The sequence below is a fragment of the Anomaloglossus baeobatrachus genome, chromosome 3 (genome assembly GCF_048569485.1).
Source record: "Anomaloglossus baeobatrachus isolate aAnoBae1 chromosome 3, aAnoBae1.hap1, whole genome shotgun sequence".
Classification (NCBI taxonomy): domain Eukaryota; kingdom Metazoa; phylum Chordata; class Amphibia; order Anura; family Aromobatidae; genus Anomaloglossus; species Anomaloglossus baeobatrachus.
The window spans coordinates 209,853,263-209,866,520 of NC_134355.1; the positions used below are offsets into that span (position 1 = coordinate 209,853,263).

The 13,258-nt window shown below is 42.1% G+C and overlaps 1 protein-coding gene across 2 annotated transcripts in view; it reads right to left on the reverse strand.

Moving 5' to 3' along the window:
- CEBPZ (CCAAT enhancer binding protein zeta) overlaps positions 1-13,258 on the reverse strand; it is a 165,362-nt gene that overhangs the window by 119,049 nt on the left and 33,055 nt on the right. For both annotated transcript variants that reach the window (XM_075339701.1, XM_075339702.1), the window contains exons 4-5: positions 10,392-10,623; positions 7,607-7,739 (exon numbers count right to left, since the gene is read on the reverse strand). In XM_075339701.1, coding sequence (XP_075195816.1) covers positions 7,607-7,739; positions 10,392-10,623 — 365 coding nt within the window. The remainder of the gene's footprint in view (positions 1-7,606; positions 7,740-10,391; positions 10,624-13,258) is intronic.

Sequence of the window (13,258 nt, forward strand, 5' to 3'; positions counted from 1 at the left end):
TTCTACCTGGGCCGAGGGTCCCACCAGTGCCCTAGGCTCCGGCTGAGCGAGTGCCACAGGGCCCGAGCATTGCTCACAGTGAGGGTAGGTGGAACCTGCAGGTAGCATAGCCGCACAAGAGGTACAGGTTGCAAAATAACCCTGTGACCGACATGCTGTTCTCTCCTAGGAGAGCAATCACTGAGGGTATATAGCCAAAGGCTAAACACTGCGGCCGGACCTAGAAAATGTATACAAATATGATTATATATATATATATATATATACAGTTCGGCACCCTAGGGGGACCAGCACCGTGTTACCGACCGCCCAGAGCGGTGTGTGTCCAGCCGATCCCCTGCCTGGGCCTCCCAGAGTTGCAGCCAAAAGTCCTCCACCGGCAGAATGTGATTAAAACATGGCTGCCGGCGTTCTAAGGGGAGGAGGGAGCCGTGGGCGTGATCAAAAAAGTGCGGGAATCTGGTGCCCCAGAGTGATGAGTGAGGGGGGAGGAGGACACTAAAGTATGCTCCAGCCCTCACAGTCGGCGTCAGGCCGACCATCCCGCCCTTACCCCTGACTGGCAGGCCCGGGGGCGGGAGTTTAATGCACTAGGCCGCAAAAGCCGGGGACTAAATTTAATACCGCGGCCGGCAAGCAGGCGCGGTCGGCGCGGTAGTCCCGATCGTGACACAGACAGCAGCCGCTGCAGCGTCTGATACAGTCGGCGTCAGGCCGACCATCCCACCCTTACCCTTGACTGGCAGGCCGGGGGGCGGGAGTTTAATGCACTAGGCCGCAAAAGCTGGGGACTAAATTTAATACCGCAGCCGGCAAGCTGGCGCGGTCGGCGCGGTAGTCCCGATCGTGACACAAAAACTCTGAGACCAAGTGCTCCATGCACCGTCCCCAAGGGGACACAGAGTACCTTTAGATGCAGGGCCCTGTCCCTGATGATACAAAGTCTCCTGTCCGTCAGAATCCCACAGGGGCTGCGGAGGGAGCCCGGTCCCAGTGCCTGGATGACCGGTTAGGATCCCACTTCTCCCAGAGCCTCTAAGGGATGGGGAAGGAAAAACGGCATGTGGCTCCAGCCTTTGTACCCGCAATGGGTACCTCAACCTTAACAGCACCGCCGACTTAGTGGGGTGAGAAGGGAGCATGCCGGGGGCCCTGGGGCCCTCTTTTCTACCATCCGATATAATCAGCAGCTGCTGCTGACTAAAATGTGGAGCTTGAGTGCATGTGTGCCTCCTTCAACACAAAGCATAAAACTGATGGGCCCGTGATGCACGAGAGGGTGTATAGGCAGAGGGGAGGGGTTACACTTTTTAAAGTGTAATACTTTGTGTGGCCTCCGGAGGCAGTAGCTATACACCCAATTGTCTGGGTCTCCCAATGGAGCGACAAAGAAAAGAACATTTCAGAAATTAAAAAAAAAAATTAAAAAACTAATTTTGATTGTGTCGTCACTTTCCAAGACCCAGAACATTTTCATTTTTCGGTCGATGGAGCTGTGTGAAGGATTATATTTTGCAGGGTGGGACAACATTTTTATTGATACCATTTTAAGACAGATACAACCTTTTGATTTTTTTATAGCATTTGTCTTTTAAATATTGCCACGATCCAAAAAAACCTGCAATTTGAGTTTTCAGTGTTTTTCTGTTTATGGTGTTTACTGATCGGGTTATTTATATAGTTTGATAGACCAGACTTTTTCTGGACGTGGCGATACCACATGTATTTTTTTCTTTGATCTTTATTTTCAATGAGTGGAAACGAGGGGTGATTTAAACTTTGCTGTTTAATTTTGTTTACTTTTTAACATTTTCACTGTATTTATTAGTCTTCTTGGGAGGCTTCAACGTGCGATCGTCTGATCGCTTGTAGAGATGAGGGAACCTGTTCGATAAAGGCTCGCCAATCTCAGGCTCGGTATGAGCCTGGGTGTGTTTGTTCAGACTTGGAAAACACAAGTCCATCCACCAAAACTTGGTAATGCTCGTTTAACAGCCCCGAACACTGGCTGCATTTCCATAAATGTTTTTTCACTAGCATTTTCTTGTTTTGTATAGATTGTGGTGCTGTTTGATGTGGGAATGTGTAAAATCAGTGCAGGAGGGGAATCTGCAGCGAAACAAGGCTCTTGGCTGTGTTTTTTCTCAACTTTATTTGCCAATGTTCCTGCAGCCAATCACGGAGCAGGAAACATCAAGGTGGAGATAGAAGGGCTTCCGTGATTGGCTTGCTAAGTCACATGTCAGTGTGGATATAAGTAGCAGCCATTTTGCCTCGGCATCATTTCGTGAATGGTGGTCAATAGGGAAGCTGCTGCGCCTTGAAGACAGTGAGATTAGGCGTTTAATGCTAGGCAGTTTAGCTACATAGGCCAGCGATAGAATACGGACATGCACTGTAGGGAAGGATGTGCCACAAATGAAATCAGAAATAGGGATTGCAGGTACTTGTAGTGCATGAAAAACAGTTGCTAGACAGTGAGGCTTCCAAATAGGCCTTGGTGCCTGCTCCAATTACACAGGCTGAGGCCAACACATTAATAGGAATTGTTATTGCAGTCTCTACACACTGCATATCAGCAATTGTAATTGCCTTTAGAACACTTAAAAACACCGCTCTGATTAGAGCCACCTATTACTGTTGCTGTTAAAAAAAATTGGTAGGCCATTGTACACAGTGCATGTTGACAATTGGAATTGCCTTTACATGAATATAAAAAAAACACCGCTCTGGTTAAAGCCACATATTATTGCTGCTGTAAAAAAAAAAAAAAACAATATTGGTATGTCAGTGTACACAGTGCATGTTGGCATTTGTAATTGCTTTTAGATAAATTAAAAAAAAAAATCACTCTGGTTACAGCCACGTTAGCCACATATTATTGGTGGTCTATAAAAAAAAAAAAAAAAAAAAGGGTCAGTGCAGCATTTGAAATTTGAAAATTACAAAAAAAAACCAGCGCTCTGGGTATAACCATGTATTATTGGCGGTCCTAATAAAGATTTTTGTGCAGTATCTAAAAAGTGTTTATTGCCACGTTTCTGGGTCTGCTGTAAATTACATCACTGAAATCAATTTATAGGTTTTGTTAGTGGGGAGTGCTGAAAAAGTGCCATTGAACAAAGTTAAACAGTGTTCTAACTTTTCAGTACGTGTTCAAAATTAGTCAGTGAAATACTATTGTAGGTGGTGGAACTTTTTCATGCCTTCACAATATTGGCAACTGAGGCAGGAAATCCAAAATGTATCTTTTGAGTCACTTGTCTGACAGGTGAGGGCGTAGGGTTGAGAAACATCTGTTTGAAAGGGTATATATACCATGAGTGGTATATCGAGACAAGATGGTCGTGGAAGGGATAACAGGCGGCATGTTGAGGTATACGTGTGGGAAGTTCTGTTAGTGAAAGGTCTAGTGAGCAAACACCAGCTCAGCCCATCAAGAGAAATGAGAACAACTTACGTTACTTGCCAGCCGTACATCGATTCAACTTTGAAATGAGGCTCATGAACATCAGGTGGTAGAGTGGGATTCAAGCTCTGTATCAAACAACCCTCTGCTCTTAATCCACCTCCACATCGCACACAGTTCATTCCTCAGAGGTGCCACCTCAATTACACTTGTTTGCGCCAGTGTCACAAATCTCCAACAGGCAAACTGATTCTGGGGAACCACACATGGCCGAGTCTGCAGAGCTGTTCACACATTCTATCCTAGGGGCATCAAAGGTCCACTCCAAAGATTCTCAAACTCTTAAGGAGGAAAGCATCTGCACCGATTCCCAAAATCTTTGTGAGTTGGATCCTGGCCCAGACGAAGTAGGGTCACAGCAGGATTCCGACCCTCATCAACTGACATTCAGCCCTGGGGATGAAGGTGATGAGACTCCAATACCTTAGGCGCCTGTGTACTGTGCAGTGAGGTCAGGTCAGGAAAAGGAGGGGGACAACATAGAGCATGACGACAAAGTTAGAGATCCCACTTGGTGTGAACTCAGAGGCACACAGCTGAGTAGCTCAGGAGATTATGAGGAGGAGGAAGCTGAGGATGTTACAGTGGCAATTACCGCGCAAACATATAGTGATGCAACCATGAGAAGGACTGGATCCTCAATCCCAACTGTGGCTGTAGCCAGCAGGGGTTGCGGGTTTGCAGATCGCAGGAAGGTTTACCTAGCCTGGGCCTTTTTTGAGACCACAAAAGATGACCCAACTTGAGTTATCTGCTAGCATTGTAACCAATGACTAAGTAGAGGCAGAAATTGTAATAATTTGACTACTACAAGCATGAACAGGCACATGAGTAATCAACATGCATTACTGTAGCAATTTCACTGCGCTAAAATGCAGATTATTGGGTCTACCCAGCCACCGGCCGCCAAATCAACATAGTCTGACACTTCTTCCTCCTCCTGTGTCACTGGGGAAAGGATTGTGACACAGGTCTCCAACCGCAGAAAATCCTCTTGTGTACCCGCTACAGTGGGGGTGAGTGAGGGACAGTCAGGTGTTACTAGAAACTAGAAAATGGGTGTAGAAATGTTGTGGAGAGGTTACTGGCTGCCAGTGTTCAGGCCTGCCACAGGCACACTAATGCATGTCTTGATTTGAAAATAAATAAATAATAACAACAACCCACAGCCTGTGTGTTTGGTGAACCATAACTCCCTGGTGTTTTAAAGCCCCATGGGGCGGGGGCAATTGGTGCTACTATACTACTCTGCTGTGTGACTGAAAGGTTTTTGTATCTCGAGGCTCCAAGGTGATTGTCCAAGTTGGTTCTTGTCTGCAGTGTCATGGTTATGGGAGCCCTAGCCCTACACCTGGCTGTCATCCACCTCAATATTACCTTCCTTATCTGCAGACATTGTGAAAAACGACTACGTAAAGTCAAAACTTCAATAAATGTTACTACATGCATGAACCAATACATGCGCAAACAACATGCACTAGTGTGGTATTCTGACTGCATTAAAATGCGGACTACCATGCCTACTAAACAACCGGCCACCAAATCAACCACGTCTATTACTTCTCCCTCCTCCTGTGATCAACACCTCATGAGTCATGAGCCGAGTAGTTGGGTGTCCCACTCAAAGTTGTCAATGAGGTTTCACCAATAATTTAGGACTACCAAAAAGCTGTCATCTTTACACAACATTCTTCATTAGTGGACAATAGTGTAATGTTTGTCTTCACAGTTTTCCACTCCAAAAAGTGTCCCACAGGCTGGGTTGTATGGACCGTTACTCCCTGCTGTTTGAAAGCCCTATGGGGAGGAGGCAATTCATTGTATTAAACTGCTTTTTATCAAGGCAGGCACGGGATGAGTCTCCAAATGTTGTGGAGAGGTTGATGATATTAAACAGCTGATTGTTTAGGAAGGCAGAGAGTAAAAGATGGCGGACGCTGAAAATGATTGTTGTTTTGTTCTGCAATACCCTGCAGGTTATTTGACAAAAACCACAGATTAGTCATCAGCTGTGGCATACCCACTTCTCCCACCACAGTGAGCTGCTTCCCCATAGGTGGCAGCTATTGTTCTTCTTCCATAACCTCATCCTCCCTTTCCAAATCCATTGTAGAAGTTAATATGCCATCTGGTATATTTAGCTGCTCTTCTCTCGGTACTTTGGTGGCAGAGTTTGATAAATGACTGGCTCCACTTAACCTGGCGTTAGTCAAGGCCATGCGCGGGGGTGGAAACCTAGTGGCGGCATTACAGCTGGGCAACATGTCTGTGCGACATGACATATGCACTGCATGGATCATCCCGGTTGTACAGCAATTTGTAGAACAGGATTATGTGGTAGATACACTGCTGCAGAAGACACGGTCAGTATAGGATCAATTGAATTTCAAATTAAAATGCCGGCCAGCAGACTTTGTATGGACTGTAACTCCCTGCTGTTTTAAAGCTCTAATTCTGTCAGATAATACTCAGTTTCTTCTTGAAAATGATTGCAATCACAAATTCTTTGGTATTATTAACTTCATTTATTTTGCTTGCAATGAAAAAACACAAGAGAATGAAACAAAAATCAAATCAGTGATCATTTCACACAAAACTCCAAAAATGGGCCAGACAAAAGTATTGGCACCTTTAGCCTAATACTTGGTTGCATAACCTGTAGCCAAAATAACTGCGAACAACTGCTTCCGGTAACCATCAATGAGTTTCTTACAATGCTCTGCTGGAATTTTAGACCATTCTTCTTTGGCAAACTGCTCCAGGTCCCTGATATTTGAAGGGTGCCTTCTCCAAACTGCCATTTTGAGATCTATCCACAGGTGTTCTATGGGATTCAGGTCTGGACTCATTGCATGCCACTTTAGTAGTCTCCAGTGCTTTCTATCAAACCATTTTCTAGTGCTTTCTGAAGTGTGTTTTGGGTCATTGTCCTGCTGGAAGACGCATGACCTCTGAGGAAGACCCAGCTTTCTCACACTGGGCCCTACATTATGCTGCAAAATTTGTTGGTAGTCTTCAGACTTCATAATACCATGCACACGGTCATGCAGTCCAGTGCCAGAGGCAGCAAAGCAACCCCAAAACATCAGGGAACCTCCGCCATGTTTGACTGTAGGGACCGTGTTCTTTTCTTTGAATGCCTCTTTTTTTCCTGTAAACTAGGTTGATGGCTTTTCTCAAAAAGCTCTACGTTTGTCTCATCTGACCAGAGAACATTCTTTCAAAACATTTTAGGCTTTCTCAGGTAAGTTTTGGCAAACTCCAGCCTGGCTTTTTTATGTCTCGGGGTAAGAAGTGGGGTCTTCCTGGGTATCCTACCATACAGTCCCTTTTCATTCAGACACCGATGGATAGTACGGGTTGACACTGTTGTACCCTCAGACTGCAGGGCAGCTTGAACTTGTTTGGATGTTAGTCGAGGTTCTTTATCCACCATCCGCACAATCTTGTTTTGAAATCTCTCGTCAATTTTTCTTTTCCTTCCACATACATCTAGGGAGGTTAGCCACAGTGCCATAGGCTTTAAACCTCTTGATAACACTGCGCACCGTAGAGACAGGAACTTTCAGGTCTTTAGAGATGGACTTGTAGCCTTGAAATTGTGAGGAAGCATGAGCAATTTGGATGCTCAAGTCCTCAGACAGTTCTTTGGTCGTCTTTCTTTTCTCCATGCTCAATGTGGTACACATAAGGACACAGGACAAAGGTTGAGTCAACTTTAATCCATGTAAACTGGCTGCAAGTGTGATTTAGTTATTGCCAACACCTGTTGTTAGGTGCCACAGGTAAGTTACAGGTGCTGTTAATTATACAAATTAGAGAAGCATCACATGATTTTTCAAACAGCGCCAATACTTTTGTCCACCCACCCCCTTTTTATGTTCGGTGTGGAATTATATCCAATTTGGCTTTATGACAATTTTTTTTTATTTTTTTCCATTGAAGACAAATTAAATGAAGATAATACCAAAGAATTTGTGATTGCAATCATTTTCAAGAATAAACTGAGTATTATCTGACAGAATTGCAGGGGTGCCAATACTTTTGGCCAGCACTGTATAGTAAGTCTCCTTTTCTTAAGCAGGTCCCCTACAATTATATTACGATTGACAATGGAGTAAGACAAGTTGAATTTACCTTGGAGAGATTCCTGATGTATCCATGAACTAGATGCAAGATTTGCAGAGACATTACAGGTATTAGATTCATCCTTGTTGGTCGGGTCATCATCGTCAGGCAAGTCATGAAAATGTTCCTGTTCATCATCTTCCTAAAAGAATGAAAATACATTTTTAATAATAATATGGGAGGAGGGATTGCCAGTCTTGAAACTGATCACCAACTGAAGTGAGTTTTGTTAAATTTAATAAGTTACCTAATTTTCATTTGTCTTTGAGCCCAAAAAAATATATGTTAAATGTAAGCTAGTTCTCTGCAATCAGGATGAGCCAGGTAAAGTCCCGGGGCTGTCACATTAATAGATGCGGCAATTCTGGGCGGCTCCTGGCTGATATTTTTAGGCTGGGGGGCTCCCAATAAAATAGGTCTCCCCAGCCAAAGAATACCAGCCCTCTTTGATGGGTATCAAAATTGGGGGGGGGGGAAATCGCATGACTTTTTTTTTTTAAATTATTTATTCTCCTGTACGATATAGACCTGCCCACCAGCGGCTGTGATTGGTTGCAGTCAGACAGCGGTCCCTCAGCGTGGGGGCGCATCTGACGGCAACCAATCACAGTTGGGGGAAGCAATGAATATGTAGGAGCCTAATGAGCAGGTGCAGTGAATCTGTAATGAGGCTATTGAGCCGGACGGGAAGAAGAATGAGATGCTGTTGGAGCAATGTGACAGCCGCGTCGCCAGTGAGTATGAAGCGCTTGGAGAAAGACAGAGGGAGAGATGTGGGTGACATGCGTTTTCGTTGACAAAAATGCATCCAAAACGCAACAGAAGCGCAGTGCAAACGCACAGCTAACATTTTGCTTGTGTTTTGACACCTCATTGATTTGAATGAGTGACAAAACGTGACCAATCCGCAAAAAAAAAAAAAAAAAAAAAAATTAACATGTTACTGCTTTTTTTGTCACAGATTTTAACAAATATCTGTCAAACAAAACGCTGCCTAAAAAAAAAAGCAATGTGCAGATGTTTCTCAGACTTTGCTGGGGAAGCAAAATGCATGCATTTTGTCGTTGACACAGTGCAGTTTAAAACACAGTCAAAACTTAAGAAAAAAAAACAGAACATGCGGACAGTCCCTTACTGTGGAGCGGGCACTCATACTTAAGTGACAGTTCTGGTTTAGTAGCTTCATTGTACTGTTTATGCTAATACTACTCTGACCCATCACTAATCTAATCTGCCAGGTGCTGGTTTGCAGATCTACAAGGTTATCACTATATTTGTATAAATTGATAACAGTACCTTTGAAAAAAAGCACATGGCTCAATTGAGAAAGGAGTATGAGAACAGCTTTGGAAAGAGTCGATAGTGGGAAGTCCAGGTTAAAAAATATTTGCAAGATTGCAGTTTTGGGTCAGGAGTTAGCTGGTGTCTATTTACTGTATTGAAATCTATGTGCTCAAGAGAGGTGACTGGTATCTCAGGAATTAACTCAGACTGGAATGTAGATTCTGCACACACTTGCCAAAGCTCTAGTGGTGGATCTGCTTTATCCTTGGCAACAAGCTGTACACCATGTAAGATACAAGCTCTCAATGCAGAATATCCACAGCAGACAGCAAGTTTGCAATTGGTTTGCTGTTTTTTATTTTCATTCTAACTATTCTAATTTCATAACATGAGAATAATGCTGTAATTTATCTTGCACTAACTTCACACAAAAGAATAGATGCCATTTCAGTGGATTGCCAATCTCATAATCCTGAAATCTTAGATTTTTAGCAGGAAACATCTCTCTTGTTCCCTACTTCTGAAGTGCCAATATGCTATAAACGTCCGGGCAGTCTGCACATTGCTCTGCATTGACATTGTAAAATGTTACTGCTTGCAAACTTGTATGAGATTTTGCAACTATGAGGTGCTGGCTATCGCACTTCCCTCAGAGAAGATAAACATGGTCTTTTACCATTTGATCTCCATCTCTGTATACACATAGAATTCTCCTCTGGAACCATTAACCATGTGATCACTGGGTATAGGCAGAGCAGGAGCTGCTGGGTCTTAGGAGGAGTCAGCACTGCTATGCAGAAAGTGAAATTTCTTCTGTAAAGGCTCATTCAGAATCTTACAGGAAAATCAGTTTCCTCAATGTTTTTGAATAGGATGGCATCTATACAAACAAAATTTCAACAGCAAGGATAAGAATGTAAAATGTTTTTAGTGGTCTTTTGTGGTAAAAAAAAAAAAAAAAGTTTAAAGTGATAAAAAGACATTTATTCCCCCTTTTGATTATATTTTTCCCTCGATATTAGCAAAAAATAATAATTAAAAAGTGACAAAAAAATAAATAAATAAGGAGGGAGAAGGGCAAAAAAGTTTGAATACCCAAACAAGATGATTTTTAGGGCAGTTGCAAGAAAAAAAAAAAAATATAGTTGTACTTCTAAAGAGATGACCCCCTTGAAGAAAATAATAATGGGGAGGAGAATGAGGAATTGCTGGCAGGTGGGCATTAGGGAATCTAAACCTGTGTTGCTCTGTCTGCTTAGAGGCAGGGAGTAATGGTGATAAGAGGTCACTATTTACCCTACAGGCATAGAGCTATGAAAGCTGGAAGATCTGCCTGCTCTAGCTCCACAATTCCCACTGCTCGGCACAGCGTCTGCCAGACAGCTACAGGCCTTGAAGTAAGAGCCAATTATCTGGCTTATTATTCACACTCATGGTCTGTGTGTTCCCCAATGACAAGTGAGAAATTAATGTTACCAAAAACGTAGGTGGCCACTCCTAAGATACGTACCCCATTCTCGTGTAGCAAAATTTTTAATGCTGGCTTTAATCTAAAAATCTCCGATATCAAGTATAAGGCTCCACAGATAAATGATGGCTTCTGCCAACAGGTGATCTGAAGCAACCTCTTCACAAATGCCTTCACCCGTCTCAAGACTACATCGGCTTTCATTGATTTGAAGAGAAGATTGAGGAACATCGTTTGCTTGGAGCCCTGTGATAATCCAGGATCTAGAAGCTTTCTGTTAAAAAAAAAAAAAAAAAGTAAAAGAAAATGGTACATCAATGCTGCAAAAGTGACACATCTGCATATTTTTTAGTTTTGAGATTTCTTCCAACCATGTAATTTTTCCAAATGCAGTAAAAGTTCTGCCCCTAAACAACTTATAACTACTGAATCCCCTTCATTTAAAAATACACTCTGGAGACAGATGATCGGAACATCTCATTTTCATATACAGTGTCTTGTGAAAGTATTCACCCCTTGTCTTTTTACCTATTTTGCTACATAGTAAACTAGTAAAATAAAAAAAAAAAAAAAAAGTTAAACGTTTTAAAAAAAATAAAAAAAAAAACTAAGTTCAAATCACCGCCCTTTCACCCCATTGAAAATTAAAAGGGTTAAAAAAAATAAAATATACACATATTAGGTATCGCCGCGTTCAGAAATGCCCGATCTATCAAAATATAAAATCAATTAATCTGATCAGTAAGCGGCGTACTGGCAAAAAAATTCCAAACGACAAAATTACGTTTTTTTGTCGCCGCAAGTTTTACGCAAAATTCAATAACAGGCGATCAAAACATAGCATCTGCGCAAAAATGGTCCCATTAGAAACGTCAGCTCGAGACGCAAAAAATAAGGTGTCACTGAGCCATAGATCCCGAAAAATGAGAACGCTACGGGTTTCGGAAAATGGCTCAAAACGTACGCCACTTTTATTGGACAAGCTTGTGAATTTTTTTAACCCCTTAAATACAAGTAAACCTATACATGTTTGGTGTTTACAAACTCGCACCGACCTCAGGCATCATACCCATACATCAGTTCTACCATATAGTGAACACCGTGAATAAAACATCCCAAAAACTATTGTGCCATCACACTTTTTTTGCAGTTTTTCCACACTTGGAATTTTTTTGCTGTTTTCCAGTACACCATATGGTAAAACGCATGGTTTCATTTAGAAGTACATCTTGTCCCGCAAAAAACAAGCCCTCATATGGCAAGATTGACGGTAAAATAAAAAAGTTACGGCTCTCGGAAGAAGGGGAGCAAAAAACAAAAACGCAAAAACGGAAAGTGCGCGGGGGCTGAAGGGGTTAAAAAGAACCGATAAATTTCTATTTTATTATCTAACATTGTAAACACATATCTAAACCCTCAGGAGTCAGTGCCCAGTTAGAAAATCCAGAAATAGTCCCTCCTTATGAGCTTTTTATATGTATCCCTGGCATCGTCCAGAATTAGTTCCAAAAGGATTAATCGTAGTTCATCCGGATTTTTTTTTGGTGCTCTAGGGAGAAATGTTTAGATAAACTGGGTCATAATGGCAATGTTTGTTCATCCTACCGTGTATCGGCTGGATGGTACGGCCGACATATTGGGAGCTCACACTTGCACTCTAATAAGTAGATCACGTAGGATGAATTGCGATTCAATGGGTGATTGATTTTATACACAATACCTTTATTGTTGGAGATAAAAGTATTAGCTCCATGTTGTATAGAGCCACAACACAGGAATTTCTTACTTCCACACCTAAAGACTCCTGAGAGTTTCTGAGCAAGGGAGGAATCAGTATTAGTCTCGTTGTGTCCTATTCTATTTTGCCATAAACTTGGAGTCACTAAGTTTTTTTAGATTACGTTTTTTCCCTGAAAATAATTAAAGGATTAGGAGGTAATTTTTGACCAAATAGTCATTTTTTTTTATAAAAACCATTATTTGCAAACCAGTAGTTTAATATTTTGGTAAGAAGTACTAAATGTGGTTACCAAATCACAGCTGAACCTATTTGATGTACAATTGGTATCAGACAATCCTACTGTACCTTTCCAAATAAAGAACAGGTCATTTATACACCTACGGTAAAGAACGATGAGGCCAATTGACAGGGAGGACGACGCGATAAAGACAAACTCAAACCTACTCATGAATAGGTTAGTGTAGCCAAGTGCAAATCGCGTCCCCATCGAGCAGCCCTTCACCTGTCGAAAAGCTGCATCATGGAAAGTGAAATTGTTGTGATTAAATATGAATGATATACTGTCCAACATGAATGACCTATGCTGTTTAGAAATACAATTGTCTGAGGATAAATAGTGTTCCACTGCTTGGAGCCCCAAATTGTGAGGGATATTAGAATAAAGTGATTTTACATCGTGTAAAAAATACACACTCACTATCCAATGGGATTCTTTGATGAATCTCTATTAGATGTGATGAATCACGTAGATGATGAGAATCCAATGAAGAAACATTTTTTAAGAACAAATCAACATAGTGTGATAAATTGGACGTGATGGAATTGACACCAGTAAAGCTATATGTACAAGCTGCAGTTTTTTTCTGCCCACAAACTGCAACCAAAACTGTACCTTGTCACAGAGAGCTTGGTTTTTATGTGGTGGTCCTTCATCCACACATTGATTGACCTAGCTGTGTAGCATGGCACATTGTCCTGCTGGAAAAAAAACAGTCCTCAGAGTTGGGGGAACATTGCCTGATAAGAAGGAAGCAGCTATTTTTCTAGCATAACCTTGTATGCGACGTGACTCATACGTCCTTCACAAAGTTTAATCTGCCCAATTTCAGCCTTGCTGAAGTATAGCCAGATCATCACCGATCCTCCACCAAATTTCACAGTGGGTACA